The following is a 12,175-nucleotide window of genomic DNA, read 5'->3' on the forward strand; positions in this document are numbered from 1 at the left end:
ATAAGGGTCCTGGTGTAGAAATCTGCTTCGTCAAGGTAAATTCTAAATAAAAACATAATCGCCATTAATTATTTTTATACTCCAGTGGCCCCAAATTGATGTCTATTACACTAAATAAAAACACCAAATCCCAGGAAAAAAATTGGCCACAAGAATTAACATTAGTTTTCATCTGGCATGGCGTTTTTCTTTCAGTTTTATTTTTGTAATTACTCATATATACTAGGCCTGTCCAGAAAGTATTGAGCCATGTAACCATTCTCGTTATATTAACAATGGCTGGATACTTTCCGGACAACCCTCATATACAGTTGTTTTCCTGTTCTTATTAAATTCTTTCATAGCTATGACACATTAAAGACTAAGCTCAAAATAAACATATTTATGATACTCAAGTTTGGGGGCTTTTTTATATTCGTAAGGACCAGCTCAGACTCTGCAAGCAAGTTGAGCATGCCTGGACAGGGGCATCTCTGCAGTTGTATTGTTGGGGTATGTGGCATTGCTTCTCAGATTTCTCATGGTTTGTTCATTTATAACAGCAGTGTTCTTCTGCTTTATTCTCCCATTTTTTTTAATTGGCTTGTCTCCCCATTTTTTTAAAGGGGGTTTCAGATACTAAAAAATTAACTCTCTAAACAAACTGCAGGAATATGGTTATATCACAAATTTCATACCAAAAATATGCAAGTTCAATTGGATGATTTTTAATTTCTCTTCCACCTCTAAAGATATTCTGCAGTATCCTCTTCAGAGGGCATTTCTAGCCAGTTTTATCTTTTCTCTATCAGTTACTAACAGTCACACTTAAACACAGCTTTGTTTTCTGGTGAAAGTCATAAGTCTTGTTCTTTCAATTTATTATGATCATGCATGCATCCACGCCTGCACAGTGCCTGAACGTGTCCCAGGCATCTTCCCTCTAGCTTCTCCTTGGATCTTAGCTTAGATTTCATTTTTTCTGGGAGGTCCTTCTTCCCCAAACCCCATCAAGACTTCAGGAACCCTTCCTATGTGCCCTGACAAAAGGAAAATCTCAGGTGCCATGCTGTCAGAATGCTTGAAAAATACAGGGAAGCACAATGTCATAACAACACAAACCAGACCATTTCAAACTTAACTGTAGTGAAAGACCACAGTTTTTATTGTAGCTGTTGGTTCTTGTTTTAATTTCCAATCAGCTCTTGTAAAATGCATTAACAAATGTTGAGATTGTGTCAAATTGCTAAAGGAGTTTCTAAACACTTAATTTCAATACTTAATGTGTACTTGTTCATGAACCTGACAATAAGTGGCACTTATTGTCATAGACTCTTCACTATTAAGGGTAACAAGTTGTCCACAAACAGAATTGAAAATAATTAATTCAAGTTAACCTTAAAGTACCATCTAGAAATTTGGGGGTAAATCTGTGCTTAAAAAAAAAAGAATTGAATAGTAGAAAGGAATCGGCTTTATAAGAAGAAAAAGTCAAGGGCCAGGAAGGTCATAGGAATGGGTAGCAATAGACAGAAAGTGACAGGTAGTAAGTAGATAGCTACCCATGCCTTCTGTCTTCTGCTGAGCTGACAGCTCATGACTTTATTCACATAGCAAGCATTTATTCCAAATAGGCATTCTACCACTGATTTCAATCAATGCAGAGTAATGCAGTTTGATACAATTAGATGTAAACATACACAATAGCCAATATATGGGTGATCCTTTTCTTGAGGAAAGCCTTCACAAGAACATATAGCCTAACACATGCATATTCTCTCACTCTTCTTGACCTAGTTTCCTTTGCCTTTCCAATTAGGCTATTACCATTATATCACATTTCCTTCGTGTGGTCCTTATTCTCCAGTCTTCAAAATTCTAGCTGTATGTCTATAAGCCAAACTATGTACAGTGACTTGAAATTTGATTATAAGAAAATAAAACAAAAAGATACCTCCTACCAACTAACAGAGACCTGCAACTTGGTGTGAACTACCTATCGACCATGAATATTATCTTTATATTTGCTAACGTCTAAATATATTATTTATATCTGAATATTACATGCACTTAAAATTATGTAGTCCTGTTAACCAAGATAAATACTAATTCTCACAAAATCCAAAGAAAATAGAGTAATGAAACACCATAAAAACAGTATATGCAGTATAGTCTGAATATTATTCCAGCAATGAGAAGAGTCAATGGAGCATTTTAAGTAAGTGGGTGGTAGGATAAAATTTGTGTTTTGAAAGGTCACCAACCGCAACATGGAGGATGAGATGATAAAATTCTGCAAAGAATAGTGAAAGGTTCTAAGTGAAGAAGAGCAGAGGGAGTGGAGACGATAGATGATGAGTGGAGAATATTGTTGCCTCTGCTATTGCTTATCATGATGATGATGATGGCATGAACTGCTATATATATGGAGACCTATTTGCCAAACACTGTGCTTAGCACTTTATTATATGCATTATCTAATTTGATCTTCCCCAAACCCCTATGATAACCCCTATGACAGCCCCTATAATAGGTGCTGTTATTATTTCCCCATTTCCTGATGAAGAAATTAAGGTTTAACAGTTATGTAGCTTGCCCAAAGACATACAACTAGTAAATACCAGAGTTGTGAGTTCAGTGGTAGAATCAGTTGTATTTACCTACTCCAGCACCCCGTCCCCTTCTTTCGGTAACAAAAAACAATGTAACCCAACCTCATTTTTTTCCAGAATATTAATAAAAATGTCAACTAGAATTATGTTTGATTCCAATTTAAGTACATAACATCAGAAAGTTAATGCTAAGAGAAAATTTATAAGAAAAGTAGATGTGATGAGCAATTATTTCTAATGGAATTTTAAAAAATAAGAAGAAATGACAGCACCTTTTGCTCTTTTAGAGAAAATTACATAATGTGATAGAAAAGTAAGTGTGTTACTAGCATGCATTAAATTTTTCAAAAAGAATCTCATCCTTAAGGGATGTATTTTTTAAAAAACATGCATGACAAATTACTGTACATAGAATCTGATATGACATAATGAGTCCATAACAAGCCAAGACTTACTCAGCTACATTTTGACCTCTAGTGGTACTAAAACTAAACAAAATCTTCAGACAGCTTATGCTGATACAAAACCTAGAGGAAAGGTTTGACTATTGAACTACATTAGAAATAAAATTTTCTAAAATTGTAAATATACACATAACTGAATCACAATTACTTTTTTTTTCCTTTAGAGATGGGGTCTCGTTCTATTGTCCAGGCTGGAATGCAATGGCACAATCACAGCTCACTGCAACCTCAAACTCCTGGGCTCAAGCAATCCTTCTGCCTCAGCCTTCCATGTTGCTAGAACCACAAGCACACGCTGCCATGCCCAGCTAATTGTTTTTATTTTTTTATAGAGATGGGATCTTGCTATGTTGCCCAGGCTGGTCTCAAACTCCTGGCCTCAAGCAATCCTCCTACCTCTGCCTTGCAAAGTGCTGGGATTATAGCCCCTGGACACAATTACTCCTTTATATAAATTTGGGTATGTAACAGATCCAAATAATGATGCTGATATGAACATAAATAAAATTATAAGATCATAACTCTCTTCATTAGCTGTCCATAGGCATTTAACCATTAAACATTATGGAGACTCTATCCTGAAAAGCTTTCTAGATTTTCCTTAGAAAAATGTCCAACATTTTCTCCTATCAATGAAGAGTTAACTTTAGAACATAAGATTTATGGAACAATGGCCAAATTCTGAGGAAAGACCAAAGTGGAGATTCAATTTTATAAAAGTAAAAGTTTATTCTGGACTTTAATTCCAATTAAAAAAAAACATGAAATCTTAAAATGAGCTGAAAAAACAATTCAGTGACTTGCCTCAACTGTTTTATTTATTTATTTATTTTACCATGAACCCCAGCTTACCTAAGAATACCAGTACTTTGTAGTGTGAGTTGGTTAACAAGAGAAAAATTAACAGGATGGTATCTGCAAAAGCTACCTGAGGGCAACCACACACCAAGTTTTCCCATCAGTCCTGTTACCTTCATTGAACCCATAAAGCAAAACCAAGAGAATATAAGAAACATTTACAAGCATAAAAATCTTCCATCTGTATACTTATTAATTTATTGTCCAGCTATTTGTATTTATGTGTTATTATCTATCCCTTCTGCATCATCGAAGAAAGTTTAGGGTCAGAAAAGCTGCCACTGAAGGAATCAGCTCCTGATTAGGCAAACATATAAAACAATGAAACAGCAAATCAAGAAGTGTTCTCAAGTCTACCTCATTAAAGTATTCCCAGCCGGGCGCGGTGGCTCACGCCTGTAATCCTAGCTCTCTGGGAGGCCCAGGCGGGCGGATTGTTTGAGCTCAGGAGTTCGAAATCAGCCTGAGCAAGAGCGAGACCCCGTCTCTACTAAAAATAGAAAGAAATTAATTGGACAACTAAAAATATATAGAAAAAATTAGCCGGGCATGGTGGCGCATGCCTGTAGTCCCAGCTACTCGGGAGGCTGAGGCAGGAGGATCGCTTGAGCCCAGGAGTTTGAGGTTGCTGTGAGCTAGGCTGACGCCACGGCACTCTAGCCTGGGCAACACAGTAAGACTCTGTCTCAAAAAAAAAAAAAAAAAGTATTCCCTAGCCATTCAATACAACTAGTTGGTCTTATTTTGGCAATAAAACTTTGAAATAAAGGACTAAATATTACCATTGGTTACAAATACGCCAGATCATATCTGATTACAATATTCAAAACTTCTGCTAAGCCCTTATATTTTGTTCAGTATTGTTTTGGTTTATACTAAGTAAATGATGAAATTCTTTTTCATAAGCATTCCTATGTCCCTTTAGTTTGTGGTTTGCTCTGCCTCATAAACTAGTAAGCTTCTTTGGGGCAACAGCTACAAAATCAATCTATTTCTCTGAATTTTTTGAATGAGGTATTTTACTACACTTTGTATACCTACCACTTAACACATATCTATTACAAACAAACACTAAATAAAATACTTCATTTATAGAATGAATAATCACTCACAATGCATACAATTGTGGTCTGACTTCAATCTCAATCCCATTTTACCCCATTTTCTACTTTGCACTCAGAAATTATTTTCTTAAAACACCAACATAAACTTTATTGCTCTCACGTCAAAAACGCTTTCATGGCTTTGCATCACATCCAGATAAAAATCAAAACTCCTCAGGACAAAATCCTTATGATCTGCCTCCAGCCTACCAATTTCGTCTCTCTCTCCCTCTCCCTACCCCTGCTTCTACCACACCCTCCCAGGCACAGGGAACTGGTGTTCTGATGCCTCCAAGCCTGTAAGCACAGAGCTCCCTCTACTTGGACAGTCCCTCCCCCAGTACTGCTCCTTGGATTGGCTAAATGCCATCTCCTCTGCGACGCCTTCTGCCCATATCCTGTGTTGATTAGGTGACCTCCTCATACAGGATGTTTGGGAAAGAATAAAAATATTGCTTCCTTGAGAACAGTGATCATCAAGTGTGTCAGAAACTCTAATGTATTAATAAGTGGAAATGGGGGCAGTGGATAATTTCTGGTGTTAGCATTATCACAAGCACCTGTGAATTTGGATAAAAGTTAAGAGCCTGTACAAATATTTCCAACTTCTTGACTTTGGAAATTTATAAAAATCACGGGCTATATTCCTTGTAAAAATTAAAGGTCTAGAATACTATTATAATTTTCATATTTTTCTCACATTCTACCTGACTGTCATATTAATAACAGTAATATAAACAGAACACATTCTACTAAAACAATATCCTGTATTAACAGATGTGTTCACAAATTTCTGTACCCTCAGAAGTAAATCTCTCCAACACTGATAGATTTTGAGTGCAGTTTCATTTCATGTATCTTAACTAAATTTGATACCTTTTTCCAAGTGGAATGCTAATACCACTTCATTCTGTGAGAACTGACACATGACAGGCCCAGAGGTCATAAATGAGTTCCTATTTTCTGTCTTAAACTCATTATGATTTAGGAGACATGATAGGAGTCAAAAGCAAATGTAGGGGACAGGAGGATGAAAGAAATCAAAGGAGCTCTAAGACTGTACAAAGGAAGGTTGGCACAAAAATACTAATAAGCATGAGTCAGGAAGAAGTTAGATTTGAAGCAATAGCAGAGATTCTCCTGCTGGCCTTGCAGAAGCAAACAACATGTGGTAAATGGCCTATGGAGTGGGCCATATGGCAACCACCTGAGGGCAGCTTCTAGGAACTGAAAGCAGTCCCCTCACCAACATCAAGCAAAAAATAGAATTTCAGTCCTACATCCACAAGTAATTAACTGAATTCTGCTAACAACCAGTAGGCCTGTAAAAGGACCTCAATCCTCAGGCAAGATCACAGCCCCAACAGAAATCTTGATAACAGCAATGTGAGATTTTAGGCAGAGGCCCCAACTATGAGATAATAAATTTGCATTGTTTTCAACCACTAACTTTATAGTACTTTGTTACTCAGCAACAGAAAACTAATACATCATGCTTACAAACCTAGTCTACAGCAAACATTTGTTTTCTCAAATGATACATTCCCTTTTCTATATAATTTAGCAAATGGGTTTCCATTTTCGTGAAATCTGGACATTTCTAATTTGTTATTAAAGCATTTTACCTCTGAGCTTATTTGGTTGGGTTCAAAATACATCTGAAAGAGAAAGCTGAATTTGAAAGTATATTTCCTTAACCTTCTAGATCATATTTTAAAAATTTACTATTTAAAAAAATATTCACCATACTACATGCTTAGAAAAAGCTACATATTTAATATACTTATTTCTCTTGTCAATATTTGTTAGTCACTAAAGTATATATTAAAAAATATATCACATTGTGAAAGCATATTCACTCACTGTATGAACATTTTTATATAAGATGTAATATGTGGAGAATGAAGAGACAGACCAATGTCACAATCAAAATAAGTTATATAAGATTATATAATAATAAATTTTCCAAAACAATCCATTTATGTAGCTAAATCTGTCATCTAGATAGAAGTAAAGTTTGGAAAAATAGTTTGGTGATATTAATCATCACACAGAGGGCAAAATAAGCTGCCATTTACGTTTTCAGAATAATAAAATTTTCTTCTGTGCTTTTGTCAAACAGGAAATTTATAATTTAATAAATTTATAGGCTGGGAGCGGTGGCTCACACTTGTAATCCTAGTACTCTGGGAGGCCCGAGGCAGGACAATTGCTTGAGCTCAGGACTTGAGACCAGCCTCAGCAAGAGTGAGACCCCATCTCTACTACAAATAGAAAAAAATTAGCCAGGCATGGTGGCACGTGCCTGTGGTCCCAGCTACTCAGGAGGCTAAGGCAGGAGAATCATTTGAGCCCAAGAGTTTGAGGTTGCTGTGAGTTAGGCTGATGCCACGGCACTCTAGCCAGGGCAACAGAGAGAGACTCTGTCTCAAAAAAATAAAAATAAAATAAATAAATTGATAAACAGACACCCAGAATATAGGTTCATATTATCAATTGCTTTATTAAACTTTTTTGTACAATTCCAAATAAAGTTTTGTCTTTTAAAAAGAAATCTATGAAAAAAGAAAGAAAAAGAAAAAAGAAATCTACTTTAAGTTTAGCCTACCTTCCACACTCAAATTTCCCATTTTAGATTCCAAGAAATCAAATAATGTGCTTGGTGCTGATGGCCTTGCATTGCCCAGGTCCTCTTCATCTTCAGATCTTACTCGCCCCCTGCCTTTTCCTCTACCTTAAGATTTAAAAGCAAGAAATATATATAAATATTGTATATGCAAAAACAAAAGGAGGAAATAAATACACTAAAATATAATCAGCAATCATTTTAACATTTTAAGTAGGATTTTGTTTTTCATTTCTTTTCATATTTTTCTATATGGTCTATACCTTTTATAACAAAATAGTTTTGTTTTGTTTTACTTTTTAAAGAGACGAGGTTTTTGCTGTCACCCAGGGTGGAGTGCAGTGGCTATTCGCAGGCACAATCACTGTGCACTGCAGCCTTTAATTCTTGGTCTCAAGTGATCCTCCCACCTCAGTCTCCTCCCAAGTAGCTGGTACTATAGGGATGTGCCACCGCACCCAGCAGAAGTTTTTGAATGATTATATTAAATAGTTCCTTAAATCCTCTAAATGATCTATTCAGAAATTTGGATTTGTTCATATAAACTATCTTTTAAGGAAAAAATCATTTTTATAAAATTTTTGTTTAATCACAGATTTTTTTATAAAGAATATGGGACTAGGACTTGAAAAATCACATAACACATTTGACCATTCAATGATTAAAGAAAAACCATGAGCCAGATGCAGTGGTGCATGCCTGTAGTCCCAGCTACTCAAGAGGCTGAGGCAGGAGGACTGCTTGAGCCGAGGAGTTCAAGACAAGCTTTGGTAACATCTCTACAAAATAGACCCCATCTCTTAAAAAAAAAAAAAAAAAAAAAGAAGAGGAAGAAGAAGAACACCAAGTAAAAGTTACATTCTCATTAATTTTAAAAAGTTTACAAGTCATTTATGTAAGTGGGACAATTCTAGAAATAATTATCAGAACTAGTTACTTTACATCATATTTTCTCTATTCCTCATGATAACCCTATTAAATAGGGCATTATTAGACCCAGTTTATACAAAGATGAAGACAATGGAACTGAGAATAATCTGCAAATGTCTCTACAGTTTCCAAACTGGCATTCCTTCTATTTATCACAATATGTTAAATAAACTTATAGCGCTCACAGCAATAAAATCCAGCCTCTGTAAATAACGTATGTCCCTCTGAAAAGCAAACAATATTATTTGACACATTGTTTAATAAATTATACCTCTCAGAGGTGGACCCATAACAGGTTTCTGTTTATTGCTGTTAAGAAGTACATTTAATGCTGCTTCTAAGTTGTTGCCATTATCCATAAGAGCTTGCCTCGATGCTTCCTTACTGAAGCCCATTTCTGTTATGTGCTTCAGAGCCTTCTCATCAACCTGTAAGGAACAGAGAGAAAACCTATGCTGATAGCCCATAAATAAAGCAAGGTATAAGTTTTTAACTATTCACTGTCTTTTAACTAAAAATTACATCTCAAACTCATGGAAAGAAAATATCGTACTAACACAACATTCACTTGCTGTTTTTTTCACACCAATAGTCAAAGAAGAATCTGTATACGTGGGGTTATATGCCTTGAGAACTCTCTGACTTCACAAGTATCATTGCAAATGCAAAACGAAAAAGAAAATTTTATGATATGTTAGAGTAAGGCCTTTGAAAATAGTATCAACAGTGAAAACTACCTAATGAAAATTTTTCATGGTAAAAAATGGAAAAATTTTGATATTTCTCCATCCTAGAAAGGAAATGTAATTTATATAGCACCTCTCCAAATATGCAAAGTATAAATTGAAGCTAACAAAATGGTACCACTCAGTAGAGTTCTGGGGTGTTTTCACTCTCCATTGCTTCAGTATTCTACTCTATATTCATTAGCAATACTATCTATGAAACTTTGGCAGCTATACTCCAAATAGGACAGTCTACTTTAAACGTGCCAGAATCCAAATCTTGAAAAATCTAGACTTGAGTAAATTCACAAACCACTTAATTAGTATAAACATATCCCATAAAGAAATTTCTTGAACCAAAGCCAGCCAAGGAAAACATAACTTTAACTTTTGTATCTCTAAGAGTTAACATGGATAAATGCTTTAAATTAGCCTACGCATGGCATGCAAGTTGCAGACACCCATTCTGATGTCCATGCAGACACTGTTAAAAGCACAGTACTTTTTTCCAAAAGCTGTGTCACAGAATCCTTCTTAACGCAGTAGCTACTACCAACAGATCAGAGTTGAGAGAAAATCTACTTACCATCCTTGCAATAGATATGCTAAAGTAAATGAAAAAATAGCTGGATATCAAAATTATTATTTACCTTTCTTATTCAAAAACTAATCTTAACATAAAAAATAATCAAACCTTCCCCAAACCTTTCCCTCTCCAAATTGTCTTCCAAATAAATATGTAATTTAGAATATTGTCCCATATGTAGAACTTGACCAAAAATATTTTAAATGATCCATTAATATGCAACCTGCTTCTGCCTTTCCTATTGACCCGATTTGCAGTTAACCAAACGCCTAATCACAGGTATCAGCAAGGTCAAGCTATCTCTGATGGTTCTAGGGTAGAATCCTTCCTTGACTCTCTAGCTTCTCTTTTTTTGCTGGCAATCTTTGTCATGTAGATGCATCACTCCAGTCACAAGGCCATCTTCTCCCTGGGTGTCTTCAAGTCATCTTACCTCTGTATATGTGTCCATCTTTGTGTCCAAATTATCCCTTTTAATAAGGGGACCAGTCATATTGGATTAGGGACCATCCTTATGACCTCAAAAAGATTTGTTCAAATGCTAACCCCCCCCCAGTACCTCAGAATGTGGCCTTATTTGGAAATAGTGTCCACAGAGGTAATCAAATTAAAAAGAGGTCATATTTTTGTCAGACACAGAATTCTTGGTTGAGTTTTACTTCCTTCAGTACTTTGACTATATCCTTATATTTTTGAATATTTCCGTATATTTCCTTCAGTACTTTGAATATATCATTCCATTGCCTTCTGACCTCCATAGTTTCACATAAGAAACTGGCTGTTAATCTTATTGAAGATCCCTTGCATTTGATAAGCCACGTTTCTCTTGATGCTTTCAAGATTTCTCTTGAAACAACTTGCTTATAAAATGTGTCTTGATCTGAATCTTGAGTTTATCCTACTTGGAGTTCACTGAGTTTCTTGGGTTTGCAGATTCATGTCTTTCATCAAAGTTGGGAATTTGGGACCATTATTTTTTCAAATATTTTTTCTGCCCCTTTCTCTGTCTCTTTTCCCACTGGGAATCCCAATAATACATATATTGGTACCTTTGATAGTATCACATAGGTCCCTTAAGCTCTGTTCATTTTTCTTCATTCTTTTCTCTTATTACCATTCAGACTGGGTAATTTCAATTCCCCTATCTTCAAGTTTGCTGATTCTTTCTTCCGTCAGATTAGAAGTCTAATCTGCTGTTGAACCCATCCAGTGAAATTTTTAATTTCCCCCACTGTACCTTTTAGCTCCAGAATATCTATTTGGTTTCTTTTTATAATTTCTCTTTACTGATATTTCCTACTGTTTATACAGTGTTCTTCTAGTTTCCTTTAGTTCTTTGTCAATGGTTTTCTTCAGACCTTTGAGCATATTCAAGATAGTTAATTTACATTCTCTGTCTAAAAGGTCCCATGGCTGGGCTTCTTCACAGATGATTTCTATAGATTTCTTTGTTTCCTGTGAATGGGACAAACTTTCCTGTTTCTTTGTATGCTTTTCAATTTTTTGTTGAGAACTGGACATTCTGAATACTGTAATTTGGTAACTGGAAATCAGATTCTTTCTCCTCCCCAAGTATTGCTATTGTTGCTTGACAAAGTCTACAGTCATCAGTATGTCTAGTGACTTTTCTAAAACTTTTTTTTTTTTGTAAGAAATATATTCTTTGTGATGTATGACCACTGAAGTCTTTGTTTCATCATCTTTGTGATCAGCCATTGACCTGCGTCTTTTTTCATCATTCATTACTGTGGATGCTACAAGTATTTGACTAGGCCTGAGAGTTCTAAAATAGTTGCTTCAGACAATGCTTGCCAGCTCAATTGTTGCTTCGGTGGAGGGGTGGATCCCTGGAGCTTTCTACTCCACTATCTTTGTGATGTCATTCCCTTCACGTTTTTAATCCTCACAGCACCCCCGATCTACTAATCTTCTCTGGTGTTCTTTGCCAAGACATCCCCAGAGAAGTGTTCTCAATTTATGAACTTCTTGAGTTAGGGACCATACCTTTTTTGGCTCACTGTATCCACTCTCCATTGCTATTTAAACCCCCCTTTTTTTTTAATTTAAAAAAAAAAAATGAGATGGGCTCTTCAAGGAAGAGATAGCCTGGCCCATAGTTAGAAACCCATTCCCCTTTACCAGTGATTGATGTAGAAATAGGCATGTGGCTTAGTTCTAGTCAATGAGACAGAAATGAAAACTTGCTAGAGATTTCAGAAAAGATTTTCTTCTGTGATAAAATATACCTACATCCAGAAAAATTCCCCCCTTTCTTTCTTGCCTTGAACTTTT

General features: G+C 35.7%; 1 protein-coding gene across 1 annotated transcript in view; it reads right to left on the reverse strand.

Annotated features, from left to right (window-relative positions):
• Positions 1-12,175, reverse strand: part of TDRD3 (tudor domain containing 3) — a 92,829-nt gene that overhangs the window by 43,822 nt on the left and 36,832 nt on the right. Inside the window, exons 4-5 of the mRNA XM_012650554.1 lie at positions 8,844-9,000; positions 7,625-7,750 (exon numbers count right to left, since the gene is read on the reverse strand). Coding sequence (XP_012506008.1) covers positions 7,625-7,750; positions 8,844-9,000 — 283 coding nt within the window. The remainder of the gene's footprint in view (positions 1-7,624; positions 7,751-8,843; positions 9,001-12,175) is intronic.

The sequence above is a fragment of the Propithecus coquereli genome, unplaced genomic scaffold, assembly GCF_000956105.1.
Source record: "Propithecus coquereli isolate 6110/MARCELLA unplaced genomic scaffold, Pcoq_1.0 Scaffold333, whole genome shotgun sequence".
NCBI classification, from domain to species: Eukaryota; Metazoa; Chordata; class Mammalia; order Primates; family Indriidae; genus Propithecus; species Propithecus coquereli.